Source organism: Nothoprocta perdicaria, unplaced genomic scaffold (genome assembly GCF_003342845.1).
Source record: "Nothoprocta perdicaria isolate Ctin4 unplaced genomic scaffold, notPer1 scaffold_107, whole genome shotgun sequence".
NCBI lineage: Eukaryota > Metazoa > Chordata > Aves > Tinamiformes > Tinamidae > Nothoprocta > Nothoprocta perdicaria.
In genome coordinates this window covers 1539032-1556948 of record NW_020454172.1, presented here as the reverse complement: position 1 = coordinate 1556948, position 17917 = coordinate 1539032, and the positions used below count along the sequence as shown (strand labels likewise).

The 17917-nt window shown below is 48.9% G+C and overlaps 1 protein-coding gene across 2 annotated transcripts in view; it reads right to left on the bottom strand.

Annotated features, from left to right (window-relative positions):
- Window positions 1-4079: 4079 nt before the first annotated feature.
- The window catches only part of NDFIP1 (Nedd4 family interacting protein 1), an 18786-nt gene continuing 4948 nt past the window's right edge, over window positions 4080-17917 (bottom strand). The window contains exons 2-8 of one of the 2 annotated variants that reach the window (XM_026045431.1): window positions 10982-11069; window positions 9681-9811; window positions 8687-8774; window positions 8395-8519; window positions 7466-7532; window positions 6697-6802; window positions 4080-4971 (exon numbers count right to left, since the gene is read on the bottom strand). In XM_026045431.1, coding sequence (XP_025901216.1) covers window positions 6699-6802; window positions 7466-7532; window positions 8395-8519; window positions 8687-8774; window positions 9681-9811; window positions 10982-11069 — 603 coding nt within the window. In that variant the 3' untranslated portion in view covers window positions 4080-4971; window positions 6697-6698. Of the gene's footprint in view, window positions 4975-6696; window positions 6803-7465; window positions 7533-8394; window positions 8520-8686; window positions 8775-9680; window positions 9812-10981; window positions 11070-17917 lie in introns of both variants that reach the window. The other variant, XM_026045439.1, reaches the window with a different exon arrangement.

Here is a 17917-nt window from a genome sequence, read left to right as displayed (position 1 = left end):
GCGCTTCACCCAGCGCTTTCTAGGCCCCCATTCCCCGCGAGCGGGCGAAGCTGCCCCGGGAGAGTGTGGTCCGCGCGCTGCTGCCCAGCGAGCCGTGAGCACCTGTGTGCAGGGCAGCCCGGGCGGTTGCAGGGGTTTGTAGGGGTGTCTCCTCTCCTCTCCTCTCCTCTCCTCCTGCAGCAGGCTCCTTGCTCGGGACACTGGCTGGTCATTTTATCTTTTCTCAGCACGGGGCAGTGGTGCTGGAGTGCAGTCCCTCTGCGCTCGCGTTGCTGCTCCTCATGTCCTGCCTCTTCCGTGCCAGCGCGTCCCTGCAAAGGCAGCGGGTGCTCCCGAGGGTTATTTTGGTGTTACCGAAACCTGCCCCTTTCCCTCCACAACTACAAGGTGCTAAATCAAAACCTGTGTGCAAACATGCAGCGCTGGTGGGGAGGTCGGTACTTGTTGCATGCTCAGCACTCATCCAGTCTCTTTCCTTTTTTTAGAGGAAATTTCCTCGGCAAATGCTCCGCAGTGACAGTGAACTGTCCCCTGYGGCTGGCTAAGCGCTCGGCAGAGCCCCGTAGCTCTCCCGGGGCCGCGGGACGGGGCTGCAGGCCCCGGCTCTGCCCTTTCCAGAACTCGCTCGGCCTGGGGGCTCGGCTCTTGGTTACGTTTCTCTGTAGATATTTATTGCGTGGGGAATTACAGAATAAAAAAAGACACTTTTTGTATTTATTACACTTGCTGGGCGGCGTTTGCTCGAGCAGGAGGGGTTCTGCATCCGTGAGCGGCCGCGGATCCGCAGCCCTCCGGGGCGCAGGGCGCAGGGAAGGACGTGCGGACGGGAGCTGATGTCACCTTGCGCAGGGGACAGGGGACAGGGGAGAAGCGCCCCGAGCAGCTGAGCTGCTGGCKGAACACGTTGTGTGCGACAAGGGCCATCCTCTTCCTCGGCTCCCGCTGCCGTCAGGGCTTTGCAGGGGCCGCTCGCCYGGCGCTGTACATAGCCGCCCCGCTGCGCCCGCTCCCGCGCCCTTCTTCTCCCTTTTTCTCCCCAAATGCAGCTCGCGAGCGCCCCTTCCAAGGTACCACGTGCAGGGGAGCCCCCGGYCCCAAAACGCTCCTGCCGAAGGGTTCCTTTGTACAGAATATTTATTTTGAAGCTCTATTTTAATAGTATTTATTTTAGAAAGTTGAATATTGTAAGAGTTCTTCTGTTTGTGAAGAAAACAAGTACTGATGAATGTACTGATCTAGAAATGATATATATATAAAATATATATATTGTTAAATATACAAACGTCTGTTGCATTTTTTCCCTATAATTAAGTGTAAACAGCTATATAAAGGTGTTTCTAGGAATTACCCAGAAGACAGAGGCTCAGGGCAGCCCCGAAGCGGAGCGCGATGCTGAGCCCAGCGGGAGAGACCCCGGCCAGGATGATCCCGCTGCCATGGGGGCTGCTGCTTTCCAGCYGGGATGACCCTGGAACGAGGGCGAGTTTCCCCATGCCGGAGGCTGGGGAACAGGGCCGGGACCCGTTTCCAACCGTGCAAGRCCAAAAGGAACCAAATGGGACCCAGGAGCAGAGCTCAGCACGTACCAGGCATCCCAGTTCAGCACCGAGCTCCTGGCGTTCAGATCAGGAATCCTGGGGGACTGCAGAGCCTGTGGCCTCCGCTGAGCTTGCTTTGCGATTCCCCTGAAACACACTCGGTTAAATAGGTCCTTAAGAAAGCCACCGAGGTTTCCCTGAGGATAACAGCAGCTGGAGGGCTTATGTGTTGCACGGATGGGAGGGGGATGCGGCAACAAGCAAATCCCTCGGGATTTCCCCCTCCCTTTGCGACCAGGAATAAACAGAAGTCGGTGCAGGGAGCGGTGCTCGTGAATAATCCRTGCGGGCGCACGGCCTGGGATGGTGCTGATCGTGCCGTGACGCAGTTTGTCCTAATGGGAAACACTCGGCTCTTCTTAGAGTCCCAGMCCGGGGTGTTCTGTGCCACGTCCCAGCGCTTCCATCGCGGCACCATCGCAGGGTGGCCGAGGCGCGTGCCGCCTTTGCCGCTGCGCAGAGCCACGAGCTTCCCGGGACACGTGCGGCGGCCGCGGCTCCGGGAGCGGAAACCCGGAGCGAGCTGGACAATGGGAGGAACCCGGGAGCCGCGCGCCGCTCCGCTGGGAAGCGCGATGCCCCGGCACTCCGCGCTCGCTGTCGGGGGAAGCAGGCAATAAATAAAGAGCAGCCGGGCTGCTACAGGGAGGATGTGAGCTATCCATGAAAAAAATTCCTGGGCTTTTTGAACTCTGTTTGAAGAGGCAACATCCCGGCCTCCCCTCTGGGAGTCCATCCCAGGGGAAGAGACCTGGGAAAGGTGCCAGGAGCGGGGAAGCTCCAAGATGGGCTTTGGATTGACATTTTGTCTCCATATATATATATATATATGTATGTGTATTTTATATTTATATATATATGTGCTGTTAAGGCCAGGCGAGCTGCGCGGCCCCTCACTGCCTGCCTGGGATTTGGGGATTTGCTGAGCCTGCAGGGCCCGTCTGACAAAGCGGGCTGCACAAACCAGACCGGGCGCAGGCTGGCAACGCTCTCAGCCTTGTTTTCTTTCCCTTTTTGTTTTTTGCTTTTTTTCCCTTCTCCTTTTGCTTAAGTCAAAGCCTCCCAGAACGGAGAATTTCCGATGGTTTCCAGGGAAGCCACCCAGATTCCCTCAAACCAGGTCCAGACTGAACATCTCCTCCAAGCGGCAAATAAAACCTTGGCTAAGCACACTTAGGCATTTCCAGCACCAAATTTGCCAGAACCCTTATATAAAAAAAAAAAAGCTTTAGAAAAGGCAGCGCAGTGAAGCCCTGCTCCCTGTACCCGAAATCCTCCTCCTTCCTCTCTGAAGCAGAGGCCCCTGTGCCGGGCCTGGCCGAGGCTCAGCGGCGCATTCCCAGGGGAGCAGAGCGGCGTTTCCCAATCCCTGGCTGCGGAGGGAGGTCGAGGCCGTGTCCTCCGGTCGGGCCTCTTGCCGGAGGCAGATCCGAGCAAGGCCGGGCCGGGCAGCTGGACGGGACGCGTGGACGGTGCCCGGGGCGCCCCGCGCTGCTCGCACGGCTCCCGGAGCGGCGGCTGCAGCACCCGGGGCTTGCGGGGCTTAGTGGGGAGCAGCAGGAGCGACTTGCACCTCCAGCTTCAAGGGGCGCCACCAAGAGCCGCTGGGTCTCTCATTGGGGCCCCAGGGGTCTCTYGAGAACAGCAGCAAAACGCGAGGATGAGGATGGGCTGCCTTCCCCATCGGCCATCCCTGTTCCAGCCACATTGCTGGGAATGGGATCTTCCTGGGACAGGCGTGCGCTGCCCTCGGCACCTGTGGGCAAGGGGAGGCAAARGGGCACCAGAGCCCCCCAGAGGTTATAAATAACTGGAAATCACTTGTTTTCCCCCCTCACCTTGTGTAAAATCCAATAAAAAATAAAAAATAATGCGGTGGGTCCCTGGGGGAACCGCAGCCCTGCCCGCAGGCTGGCCTAGGGAAAGGGGAGCCAGGAGGAACACACGCAGCACCGGGGTCCGAGGCTGCMGGCCACCAAACGCAGAGGCAGGAATGCCAAATATTCCACTTCTCCGAATGCACAAGACCAAATAAGGCCCAAGTGCCAAGAGAATAAACACCAGGCGAATCTACCAAGTTTGGGCAAATGTGAATCAGAGCTACAGATTTTGCCTTGCAGGATAAACTTAATAATTCTCCCCATGTAAACTGCTTCGTGTTTGAAAGGGAAGTCTCTGTGCAACCTTCAGGCCCATACATTTGTGAAGCCCTGCGTGAGCCAAAGCTACGAATAAAGCATTTCACAAAGTGGCTAAATTATGCATGTGAGGCAAAATAACAAGCTGAAAGAAAGAACCACCTTAGCCCTGGCAATCCTGGCTCCACAAAGCAAGGAGGATACCTTGAGGTGAAGGGAATCACACTTGTCTTATACCTTCTGTGGAAAGCAAAGAAATGCCATCAGATAACCTGCATTTGTAATCAATACCCAGAAACCACAAAGTATGTAACCTAAATTAAACAACAATCTACAGCAAACATTGCTACATAAGTGACATTTATTAATGTTCTGCTATATTTACAGTTTTAACATAGTAAAACTCCAAAGTGAATTACCACTTGGCAGAAAGCACAGAAGTGCACATTAAATCTACATTTATAACACATCATAGTCTCTGCTAACATAAATTATAAAAGCAAGAACGACAGGTATGTTAGGAATTGTCTCAGAAGTCCCAAGCCAAAGGGGAAAAAAATAAAGAAAAAGGCCTTTGTTTTGCAAGATTATTTTTTATACAAAGTTGCAGCGTGACCTTTCTTCTTTACACTACCAACATGTGAAAACCCCTATATAGTCCAAATAGTAGGTAGTATGAAAGTAAAGTATACTAGAACATGTAGAATATAGACTATTAAAAAAAGAAAATGAATAACTGTGCTGCCTGGGGAACAGAGCGCTCTTCCAGCGAGGCCTTAACAGCCGCCCCCCGAGGTGCCACCTCCGAGCCCGTCCGCTCGGCGCCGCGTCCAGAGCCGCTCGTGGGATGGGGACGGGGACAAAACACAGCGCGACGGTGCCCTGCTGCCTCGGGGGCCGCCGCTCATGCTACCCACACTACTACAGGTACTCTAGAATAAGGCTTTATTAGCACGTCACAGACTCGATCGCGATAGCTTGGTCAGACATTAGCCACTAATGATTCAAGGATTACAGAATTCTGCATTAGTTATTAAAATTTTACACCTAGAAACAAATAGAAAGAAATTCTTCTCCTCCTCTTTTTCTTTTTTCCTTTCAACAGTACTTTTATTTATTTAAAGCAGGTGATTATTTTTTCTTCTGCTCCAGAGTCTCCATTCACTTCCTGCAGGTGTCCTGTTACTGCTCGGGGGAGAATTCACTAGCGCAGGAAGACATTTGCCAGAAAACATCTGCTGGAGAAGGATATTGGACATTGAAACACTAGAATTAGCTTGTTATTTTGGATACCGGAGGATGTAGTTCACAAAGAGTGCAGGATGTCTAAAGGCTTATGAAATATCTCCTGTGCAGTGCCACGGCTCCAGCAGTGCCACGGGGCTCTGTACTTCTGTGCACGTTTCACATGCCTCAAGAGTTAAAAACTTAAATGCTCTGTGGTTTTTTCTCCCAGAATATAGGATTAAGGACTTATTTTCAGTGAAACTGTCAAAGTCATAGTTTTTAGATGTGATACTGGACATTGATCTCAATAGATCTGTAAGAGACAGAGCCTTTGGAAAGTGCTAAAATGACAAAAAAAAATCCTTACAAGCCTTTTGCAGGGCTCAGTCAAGGTATCTACCATTACCATTGCATTTCCTAACATAGGTCTTAAAGGCTGCACAGTAAGAAACCACATAGTTCCTATAATAAATAAAAAATAGCATTYAGTAAAGAAGAAAAACAGTGCTCACCGAACAGAATAAACTACAGGTGAAACTGCTGATRTTTAAATGCTCAAATTACGTGACCCGACAACTGGGGGAATTAAACCTGCTGGTGACTCAGCAGGATTTGAGAGGCTACCACAAATCCTGGAGGAGTTCAAAAGGAAAGCCTGCCATAAAGCGGCTGCTTTGTTCAACCAACCAGAGCAGGAGCCACCACCACTGAAAAACCCCAACTGCAAACCACAGCACAAGGCTTGTGTGTGCCCGCTGCAGCCTGAGAATGAAACAGAACCTCATGGCATTTGCATTTGCTAAGAAAAAGAAAGTGGATTTGAAATATTAAGCCTTGGTTTAAAATTCTGAGCAATGTAATGATAAAAGCCTGGATTTGTTTGCTTTCCTTATATCACTGTTGCAGCTCCAACTGTTTCAATTCTATCTTGGGGAAATTTAATGTTGTCACGATGCTTCCAAGGGAGCATCACGTAGCACTCGCCATCTGGGAAGCAACCTATTACAGGAACCTATTACAGGATTTCCCTGCCCTCAGGGAGGAGCAGTTAATGCAAAGCCATCATCTGTTGCACCAAGGAAATCATGCTAGAAGGATATGAGTACTTTTAAGATCCCACTAAAAAAGTAAATTTGCTAAGGTTCAGCTGTGAAGACTTTTACACATTATGGTTTTGTTGTTGTTGTTTTTAAATGGTCAGGTAAGCCAGTATGTTCAAAATACGTGGGAGTGGTTTCCAAGGAGAACGAGCGTGCAAGGGTTGAATTTCTCCAGGAACTTGGCAGACAATTCCAACAGCACACAAAGTTCAGACAAACTGTTTTCGCTGGGACATAAGCCAAAGACATCGGCATAATCTTCTACCCACATTTCGTCTGTGACCTTTACTCATGTTTAGGACATTCCATATGTTTCAGGCATGTTCCTGATTCAGAAAGACCCACCTGCCAAAAACAGGGTTGCACTATGGGGCAGAGACTCTGTTTTCACAATTCAACTCCATCTAAATTCTTCAAAGCAAAACCTGGAGGAAACGTCAAGTATTCCTCTGCTTGCAACCACATCAATATGCACTCTTGCCCTGCCGATCTGTAGAAATAGGGCTGTGTTTGGGATCCCAAGAAAAGCTTATGTTTTCTATTACCCTGTGTTCTAAAAATATTGAAGCCTGAGTCACCGAATTGAGTCAAAAAGAAAACAGAAAAAAAAAATCAGGAAAGCAGAAAGTTTACCTTTAGTAAATAAAGAGAACTCTGGTTCTGGGGAGAGTGGAAAATGTATCTGGCATCTTCCTAACCTTTGCATAATTAATAAATCCTCTGAGAAACAGCAGAAAACCTAGATGAAAGAAACACATTGGTCCGGTTAACACAGATTTTGTTTTTACAACTAGAGAAACAGCAGTTCAGCTCAACACTACCACCACAGGGAGCCCTAACATGATGAGATGTGCAGTAGCTGATTGATTAGAAGAATATTTTAGCATCAGTGACACCCAATCTCTCAATTTCATGCAATCCTAAAAGCAAACTTTCCTGAGAGGTCTTCTAGCCAACTGCCAAACTTCTCAGTGCTCATGAGTCAATGTTGGTGCTACTTTGCTGGTACCTTTGTTGGTACCCCCAGAACCAACCTTAAACAAGGCCTTTTCACAGGCTGCATTCCTGTATTTTATTTAGTCAAAATACTCTTCCATTTAAGAGAACAAATTCACCAGCAGTTACTATCAAGACAAGCACCATCCTGCGCTTTCCTCCTCCTGAACTGYAACCGAGATGCTGCCACCAAGAAATGACAACAAAAGCAGTGCCTATGTGTACCTTTAAAACCTCGAAAGCACCCAATAAGAGCATGGCATAAGTATTTTCAGCATTTCAATTTAAACCCAAACATGAGTAYTTGAATAGCCAGTAACTCTACGCTCACAAAAATTAAAACATTATTGCACTTTATAGAGTTTTGAACAGCTAATTCCTCTTCCTCCCCAAACCAAACACTTACCTAGTACAAGGAAAACCCACCAAAGCCAATATTGGCCGTCAAAGTAACCTGGGAAATAGGTGGAGAACTGAAAAATAAAAAATATTTTAAGAGGTTAGAACATTTGAGAGTTTCTGAACCCAAGTCAATGTTGGTCCTCCTCCAGAGCCAAGACAGCTGTCACTTGTCATTACCCTGGTCTTGTCATACACCCCAGTTCTGACCAGTCACCTCTTTCCCTCCCATCTGCTCCAGGGCAGCAGGGAAACACTGGGTCTTTTAACAAAACGGGTAGACACAGACTCTGCTTATATGAAAGATATGGTTAAAAAGGACAGCGTGCTCCCTTCCTCCTCCTCACTGCTGCCTGCAGCCTGCACAGGGCACCAGAGGGCTCCAGCGAGCTTCCCCAGCCACCTGCCTAACGGGACTGTGCTCCACGAGCAAACACACTCATACTTCCCCTTTTCCAGCCCCTATTTCCTTCCCTTCACCAGCCATGCTCACAGGAATCCCCACATTTTAAGGCATATTTATGTTTCAGAGTAGCATGTGAAAAACATCCTACAGGATAAAAAGATAAATAAATAAAAATAAAACAAAAAAGCTCTGCTAACCCCAGTGCTTGCTTTATTTACCAGAATAAATGTTATATGAAGATGAAAATTTTAATTACTGCTCAGCACACAAGCAAATTTTGATCCAATACAATAGTTTAGTTTAAAATAGAAATATTTGGGGATGCAATCTTTAATCTCCTTTATTACAATAATAACCCCAGCATCTGACCATATAAGCAGGGCAGTATGATTAAAAAAGTTCTATCCTCAGTGAATAAGGGCTCAAAATGCACTTTAATAATACGGATGAACTAAAACTGAGCTAGGACAGAAGGCAAAAGAGAAGAGAGTAGCATCTCTGCATGCAGTTTTTTGCACTAAACAACTTACCCTGACAATAAGGATCCACTTAATAAGAGACAGACCGAACCCAGAAATGGCCCCATATCGTCCTGCAGCTGAAGTGGTCAGACAGAAAGACAGGAAGAATCCAATCCAGTTGAAGAGGAATGCCACTGAGAAGGCAAGGAAAAGCAGCAGGTCAAGGCCTCGTCGCATTCCAAGAAAAAACAAATTCCTTGAAACTGAAGCACACAGCTCTTTCCTGGTGCTACATAAAACTAACCACCCTGGCTACTTGGGGTCACCAGCTGCAGAAAGCTCAGCCACATCATGTACTTACTGAAGAAAGTCAGCATAAAGATGCCATCATTTCCTATCCTCAGCTGATCGGTATCATCAAAGTCATCCCGTGTCACAAAGTCATCCTCCTGGAAACCAAAGGTGATGAGAGGATTGAGGACAGTTCAATCCATACAGCAATACAAAGTCTGCATGCAAAGTTCTCCAGGCAAGGGCCAGCAAACCGCACAGCTCGCAGAGAGCAGCGCAAAACGGAGGGACACAAAATGTATGGTTTATATTTCTTCCCCTAAGRGAAGGCAAAAAATCCTAGTCTCCAGAGGTTTAAAATGCAAGCAGGAAACCACCCCCAGGGCATGAAATAACAAGTCAGCGGCAGCAGTTTTTTAGTGCAGCCAAAATTAGGCATGCTCTTTTTCTGACTATAAAAAATTCTCACTCTCATCAGAAAAATTAAAGATATGACCTCAGCAAGGAATTTTAACTCCTAGGAAAAAGCTTAACTAGCACTTGCTGTCTGATGCTAGCAGGGTTGGGGAACAGGTGGAACATAAGATGAAGCTGAAAACAAGGTTTTTTATAYACACACRCACACAYACACACRCACACACACACACACACGTGTGTATTCTGACAGAATGGCTGTATCATTCTTATACAAGCTACAGTGACCTCTGCAAAAGTCAATTTATTAAGTGGAAGAAGCATCAATGGTAGATAGGGTAGCTTTCTGAAAACTCATCTTAAAACTAACAAACCAACCAACCCAACAGTGCCCACAGATGCAGCATGGTGCTTCTGCCAGCTTGCCAGACCATTCGCAGAGCACATCCTGGCACTACGGCATTGCTGAGGTGGCTCACGTTACTGTAACTGCTTGGAATAAATAAATAAATAAATACATAAATAAATGCACCCAGGGGCTTCTTGGGAGCACGCAGTACCACTATCCTAGCAAGTTATACAAGATGTAAGCTGGAGCAGGCTTAAAGCAGTCTGTCCATGCATGGAACCGGGTGGCCCAGCGCACCTACCCTGCCAGGAACCAAGGGAATCGTCGCTTCTGCCTTAGTTCTCTCTGCTTCATCRTAACTAGGCAGTGTTGTGGCCACGTTGTAAGAGGGCGGCTTTGGAAATCCTGACTCATCCTTGTAGTCAAAATAAGCTGCAAAAGAAAATTATATAGGACAATCTGCCAGATCCCGAAGAATGTCCTGCTGGAACAAGAAACGTTTCAGAAGACTTTAAATAGGCTAATACCCCCAAACTTCCAAGTCTGCACTGCCTGTTCCCCCTGCTCCCTTCCAGCCTATTACCACAGGCCGTCCCCCCCAAAAGCTAAGCACACACGAGTGCCTTATCAAATACAAAAAAGCAACACAAAGAGAACTCTTGGCGTGCCTGGCTGCATTCATTTCAAAACAAGACATGCTGTGTCTCTCATGGCTCCAGTAAGGCAGAAGTGTTCATATTTTCAAAGTCCAAAACTCCAACTGGTAGGAGTGAGTCAAGAGAGAATCACTGCAAGCTCCAGGTCACCAGTGACCGGTGTTTCCAGAGAAAGATTCCCAAAGGCTTTCTGCTGGAGGAAAAAGGGATTGCCAAAAAAATAAAATAWAATAAAAATAAAAAAATAAAGCATTTCTCAGCTCCCGTCTCTTAAATGCACTAATGAATCAGAACAGGGACATCTTTATAAAGAGCCCCAACACCTCAATGAGTATCTCACGAAACACAATATTCAAAGCTGCCTGGCTGTTTGAGAGTATGACAACATGTTCCACTTGCTTCCCAAATTCTTTAACAGCTGACTATGGTCTGGAGGGAGAAATGAAGAGATTTACCTAAACAAAAATACATAACGAGCACAGAAAGGAAGTTTCACTAAAGCTATTAGTGAGACATATGACAGTATGATGATTCAGAAAGATAACCCTTATGACCAAGTCTGTGGATACTGAAAACTGCAGAAAAGGTAAATTATTTAATGCTTTTTTAAAATAACAAGTTCTTTTTGGAGGAAGCAGAGTATCACTCAAATGCTGATGGAGCCACAAATCCTCACAGCTCCTTGATTTTAACTGTCTAGAATCTACTAAGAGCACTGAGAAATGCAACGCGAACACCACTTTATGGGATGACATCAGATCAATGCGGCCAAATTGCATCTTCTAAACCACAAGTAACAACAGTCTCTTTGGATCAATTCCGATCCTCTCCAGCCTTCGTCGGGAAGCGGCGATGCCTTGGGTCAATACAGGGAACAATTAAGGAGGTAGGAAAGTGCCGCGGAATGAACGCAGCTACGGAGCCATTTCCTTCGGCTTGGACTTACCTGCATTCTCCGTGGAAATGCTGCTGTAGGGCGGAGGGGCATCGCTCACCACGGGGGCCGTCTCACCGAGCTCTTCCTCATTCTGCAACTGAAAAGACCCAGGCACAGTTTAACGACAGGCGGAGAGAGAGACAGGGAAAGGACGTGCTGGTCTCAGGGGAGGGCTGAACGCAGCCYGGGCTTCCCCAGCTGCAGGACATGGGCAGGGGTCCCGATGGCACCGCGGTCTTGGCGGGGCTGCCCTGGCACATCACGGACCCACGTGCCAGCCAGGCCAGCGTCTGCTCGCCTGCCCATTTCCCCCAGCTTCCCACGAGCTGGAGCTGCCACTGCCCGAGGTCAGAAGAGGAAAGAGCAGGAGATACCAAGAGCAGACACCAAGGCTGCCCGTGCCTTTGCCAAGGAGGGTTTTTTCAGTAGATATATTACATAACGACACATGCAAGTACAAATTTTGCCATTCCCCCTCACCCTTTCACACTACACGACTGAAAGGCAGACAGCCTATGTATCGCACCGCGCTTCCCAYGGGCTCTGTATAAATAACCTCAGAGCTGGTGGCGCAGGGAGCGCGGCCCTGCACGAGCCGCTGCCGGCAGGAGCAGCCGCGCCGCCTCGCACATCGGCTGCCATCTAAACTCCTTCCTCTTCCCCTTTCACATCATCTCCTGAAAACACAAAATGAGCTGGTAAACAGCAAGTCGATCCCTAGGAAAAATTTTCCTTGGGATTGAGCCACTTGTCTGGGTAGAGAGATACCACCCTCCTTCAGAGTCCTCCTCAAGCAACAGCAACTTTGTGAWGTCTTCCTTCAGGCCGCACCAGCTCTCCCTCGTGCAGACCAGCACTAGCACTCCAGGAGCCATCTATGACCTTTGCCTGCTTCTGGAGAAACATCCAGGGCCTTTTTCCACTGCAGCATTCAAGCCCTTCCCAGGATTTAAGGAGTGGGGTGAAGGCACTTTTTTGCTATTATTACTACTACTAAACTTTGCTCTTCTATTCTTCCATTTGCTTATCTTAGGGTTAGCTCGCACCTCTAAAGGAAGGTCTTGTTCTATACCTAACTGTTCTGCATCATCCCTTCTGGATCAAAGGCTCAAACTCCATCCATGTCTTTCACATCCCCGTGAAATCGCCTTCACATTCATCAGACTCATGCAGGGAAAGCCCCCCACACATCCCCACCGTTGACCCCCTAGACACTTGCTGGGAAGCACAGCCACCCACACACACCCCTCCACAGCTGCCTTACCACCACAGCAAGGAAACGGGAGAGCAATTTTTCAGCTAAAAATCAAAGCAAATCCCCTGTTCTTAAGAGCTGAGAGGTACGCAGCAGAAATACCAGAGGGCCTGGACACAACGCTAGAGGAGAACAACAATCCAGTAAAATGCAGAAAGGTCAAGCCAATTAATTCAGTCTCTTGCAGCTCTGCTTTCTAAGAACTTTCCGGAATTCCTCCACCAGGCTCATTTTCAGCCTGTCCTTGAAAATTCAGCAATTCCACACGACCTTCTCTCCTGTGCACAAATGACCCAGGCAGTTACGAATGACAAGGGGCTCTGCTGCAGATGCTCTCCAGGTGCTCTCCAGGATGGCAGAAAATTCCCAGCTATATCCCTAATAATCCCTAAACCCTTTTCAAAAGAAAGGGAGAAAGAAAAGAAAACAACCCAAACATGCAGAGGAAGGGGAAAGGATAGCACTAAATGTTACAGCCCTGCCAGAGATGAAACAAAAACACCCACAGAAACCTTAGGGTATTATAAACTCTTGCAATCTCCTGCCAATAAAAAGATACATATTCTTACAATTAAATTACATAAAAGAAAGCAAGCTGGACTTACTGCTGGCTTGGAATCACTAAATTTAAGCAACAGCACAAAAAACGCAGCTACTTTGTAAGAGCAAGCTGGAGGCTCTGTCAGGTACACAGCTATAGAAAACAACTTTTCCCTCTAATGGACAAGCCACACAAATGCCTCCCAGCCCTTTCAATGATTGCAGGCATCTAAACACAACCAAGAGCTTATTAGCGAGGCCGCCGGGGTTCATGTGACAGGAAGGATGAATCATCGGGTCTCAGCCGGCCGCGCTGCCCAGCCAAGCCGGGGCTGCCACCAGGTAGACGCTGTTAGGGCTCGTGTAACGAGGCTGTGGGGGCAACYTGCCCTTCGGGCCACCACGAAAGCCTTCGGAACCAGGAGGATCCGATTRGAGCAGGGCTTGGTTGAAGTTCTGCTGAGGCTGCTTCTTACCACTCCTTTCACTCACTGATGGATGTTGGATTTTGAAGCATGGCTCTTGGTGTTCTGCTTTACAAGTAAACACAGTCTTTACAGCAACATATGCAGTTATTAAAAGCTCGGCCGAGTTATTTTCTCAGAGGATTATTGAAATATCCAAACCGTTGCCTGAGAGAATGGGATAAGACCCAGGGACGTTCAGTGTCCAAAAATGTCACCAGCAATTTGGCTCCGAGAGACACTGCCTCTCTCTGTCACTGCCCCCAGCTGACACCTATCAAATATAAGTACAAGCACAGTAGCATTAAAGCTCAGCACCTAGAGAGTTATTTGAAGTATTTCCAGTCCTAATTTTGAAGAAAATATTTCCATAAATACATTTAATTCTTCCAAATTTTCTAACATACCGGCTGCTGACCCAGCACGGGATCTCTTGGGCCTTTTGTTTTTTAAACCTTCCCTTAACAGCAGCCTTTAGGCTACAAAGAGCCCCAAGACAAAGCTCAGTGAAATGCCCTGTGCACAAAGCAGTGCACGCACATATTTTTTCTCCTAAACCAGGATTACTACAAGCTCCGTCCTATGTACGCCTCAGCAGCAACCCCATCGATGTTTAATGCATTTCAGGTCTTATTTTGGGTTCTGTCATGAAAGGCGGAGGTGCAGGGCAATCCCACCGAGGGACCCTCGAGCGCAGCTCCTCTCCTGGCTGTTACTATGGCAATGGGGCTCGCGAGGGTTTTCAAAGGCAGGCAGCTAAGCGAGACACTGAAAAAGAATCAATACATTTTTAAAAAGATGTCAGCACTGACTTTTTTTCAGAAGAACAAAATCCTAACCTTTGCAAACCATTTATAGCCCTAAAAAAGTGCATCCTGACTAAACTGGAGAGCAGTGCAGCAAGTCGCCTGCCTATCCACGGAATGGCTGCATCTCACTGCACTGCAACACCCCTCACTTCCCCCTTGTGCCACTCTCGGCCTTTCTGAAGAAAAGTAAGAGCATTTCTGCCAACCCCAAAGGAAAATCTAATTATTTTACGGACTTAYGCTTCACTTTCAACTTACTGTGATACGAAATCCTGACTCCGGCCCGACGCTGCTGCAGATCCCTATCGCGCCGTATCAGCTAATTAAATCAGCAGAAATAATGACAAGCTCGGAGACAGGCACCCGCCCCGGCAGCCCCCTCCTTGAGGAGCAAATGACTGTTTTCTCCCACGAGCGTTTCTGCCAGCAGCCCTCGAGGCTCTTCCAGCTCCAGCTCGGCCTCCGTCCTGCAAGGTGGCACCGGCGTCTCAACTACCCTCCGGGCTGCTCAGATAAAGACAGGAAAGCAAAAACCAAGGCATCTCCCTGCCCATCACCATACAAGCTGTGCTCTTCACCGCCCTTCTGCTGCTCAGAGACGAGCGGCACAGGGAAGCGATCCGTCTAATTCCACGTGGGAATTGCCCAGCTCTGGCTACAGTGCAAGCGGGCTAAAAGTGACTTAAACACTAGTCATAAAAATAAAATTTAAAAAAAAATAATTGTGATACAAAGAACACTAAATATTTTGATTAAAAAGAAAGAAAAAGAAGTCATTGTGCCATCATATATCAAATCTGGGTCTCTCAGCTCCAGAAAGGCAGCAGCTCAGGGAATGGATATTGTTTTTTTCTTACGAGTTCCAGCAGCAAAGACCCGGAATACACAAAGACAAGAGACCCCAGGACTTGCTGGGGCCACCTTTAAGACATGGTGCCCGCACCAGAGAGGTGGCACCGCTCTTGCCAAGCACGTAACACCCTGAGGGCCTAAGGGACCATCCCGCATGTGCTCCCGCCTCCGAGCCGCACACAACTTTGGTGAGGAGGGAGAGGTCGCAGGGAAACGCAGGGGAGAGCCGGGCACAGCCTGGCACGCGAGACGGYGCCTGCCGCAGCGGCTGCTCTCTGCCCCTACCCCAGCTACACGGCATCACGCTGCTCATGTTGCATCATCTTTCCCAAGCTCTTTGAAATTCAGAGCTGGAATACACTTCATTTCTGTAATTACCTTTTTAGACAGAATTACTAAAACCTTCCAAACCCACGGGATAGGAACTGTCGCCTACAGACGCAGGCGCTGCAGAGCAGAACAGTCCAGTTCCCAGTGCGTGCTTACTGAGACCGTGGCCACCTGGAACAAGGACCGTGCTGCACTAAATGAGTCCAGTTTCAGATAAAATATGGGGCTCACTGGATGCAAGTGAGTACAAAGACTGGCTGAGAACCACACCTAACTTTGCTTTGCACTTTTTTTCTCTTAAATCTTTGAAACTGCTTTGAAGACAGGAGATACTTTCTCTCCAGCTTACACGACTACAAAAAAGACAAAATGAAAGATGCAAAAATCAACCTACCTTGGAAATCACCTTGCCGTTCCTATCAGTTTTAACTATCTTTAGCAAACACATCTTTTGCAAACTGCAAGTAACTTACCAAGGAAATGAATCACGGACTTTGCTAACTCTAACTGCTGACATTAAAAGACACAGCTCTTTCTCAGCTTCTCGTTCTGATCTGCGCACACAAAAACTCTGTTTCTACCCAAAAGCTAAATACGAGCTTAGCTAACAGGTGGCAGCTGACATCTTCCCTGGTATTTCACTTCAGTCTTCCCAGATACTAAGTAAACATTATGGTCTCGTACGGATTTAAAATGCATTTGCATTAAATCTTGGGCAATATGGTTCTTCTCTAGCTTCACTGAAAGAAAACCAAACAAACTGAAAAATCCTCATTCCTTATGTTTTCCATACATACTTCCCATCACAAAGTGATTCATCGTCCACATAAGCCTTCAATAAGTGAGAGGGGAAGAAAATATCTCTTTAAAAAGAATATGCATTTATTATTTCACACGCCCACTGTTTCCTAGGTGAGTTTACATCACTCATAGACATCACATTGTTTTCAAAGGTCTCAAATAAAAAATACGCCTCAACTAACTTACGACTTAAAGAAATCTGTTAAAAGCCTCACTATTTTTTTCATAGAAGAGGGGCTCGTTTCAAAGCTGGGCATGAAACCGTGTTTTGCCACCCGRGGAATATGCTCGGCAGGTTCCACGGCACCCAGTCCTAACCCTGCGTATTCCAGGCAGCGCTTCCCAGTACAGGCGGCTCCAGGGAGGCTCAGGCCTGGCCGGGAGCCCCACGCATCCCTCCCATGCTCTGGATCAAACCACGGCACCCCAGAGTGCCGCCGCAGGGTGTTTTATCTCCGTTATCTAAGGCSTGAGCGAAGCGAGAGGGCTGGAGCCTTTGCAAGGAGCCTCGCGCTGACTCCTGCTCCCCGCGGGTGCGCGGCGCAGCCGCCCGCGCTCACCAGGCACCACCTTTCTGGAAGGCCCCAGCCCTGGCAATACAGAGCGCTTTACACGCTCAGACAGCCTCCCGAGTCCAGCCGTGCTTCCCACGKGCCAAGGTCGGGAGAGGAATAACTGTGACGGGAGCAGGGGCCTGCGGCACCCCTGGGCAATTTATCACGCTCGGTCATAGAGGAAGYGCCTCGTTACATGGCATTGAGCACCACGAACACGTTACCCCACCTCACCAAGAGCCACCACCACTGCAAATCCTCAAGATGAAAACTGCCAGCTCTCTTCCACTCTTGTAATCCACTGTGGTAAAGATTAAAGGACATGCGAAAACTTAATCTGAATTTCTGCAGGTCCTCTCTCTTCCTGGGATCCCCGGTTCAGCTCTAGCCCTCCTGGCTGGCCATGAGGCCACTACAGGCCTTGCTTTTACACACACGACAGCCTCGGGGGCTGCGTGTTCGTRGCCACAGCCAGCCTTGGTGTAAAACCGACATGTGACATGGTCAGTGTCACAGAGATCCTTCTCCTCTCCATCTAAAGCTCAGCTCTGCGGTTTTAGTTCCACAGCACGCAGGGTATTTGTTTTTTCGAAGCCACACAAGCGTTAGGGAATGGTTCAATAACACATTTTATGGGAATTCAAACATGGGGGTTCTGGCACACGACAAGAAAGGAAAAGCAGGATAACTACAAACTAATGTAAAGATATATTTACTTCCATATAGCTGTTCAGGATTCCACATCCCATTGCGTCAGTTCTTTTTTCCACGGGAGCTTCGTTATCTGCTGGCCTTAAATAACACAAATCCGCGGGGGCGCAGAGCGCCCGTCTAATCCGCGGYGCCGGGCGCGCTGTTGCTGCCGGCGCCCGCTCCGCGCCCGCCAAGCGGGCGAGCGCGACCTGCCCGCGGGCGCCTGGGCACGGTGCCCCTTACGGAACCGGCACCGCTCCTACCGGGCGGTACAGCGTTACCGGAGAGTACAGCGGTCGTTCCCGCAGCACGTTCTCCATGCATCTCCTTGGCTCGAGACCCCTCTGCAGATCCCTCTATAAGGGTCTCCGAAGCTCCTGCAGGTCAACCCTAACTCCTGGGGTAAAAGCGCTTAGGGTCAACCCCAAAACCGGGTTGAGAGCGGCCTGGCTGTTTGCACCTAGCCCGTGTGGCAAGGGAACAACAGCCCGTGCGAGCAGCCCGTCCGTGCCGAGCGCAAGGGAGACGCGGGTTGTGCTGCGGCTTCACGCGCGAGGCGACGGGCVCCACGGGCGCCGCGGCGACGTCCCGCGGGGCCGCGCGGGGCCCGTGCCGAGCGCGGGGCCGCTCCTCCTTCCTCCGTCGCG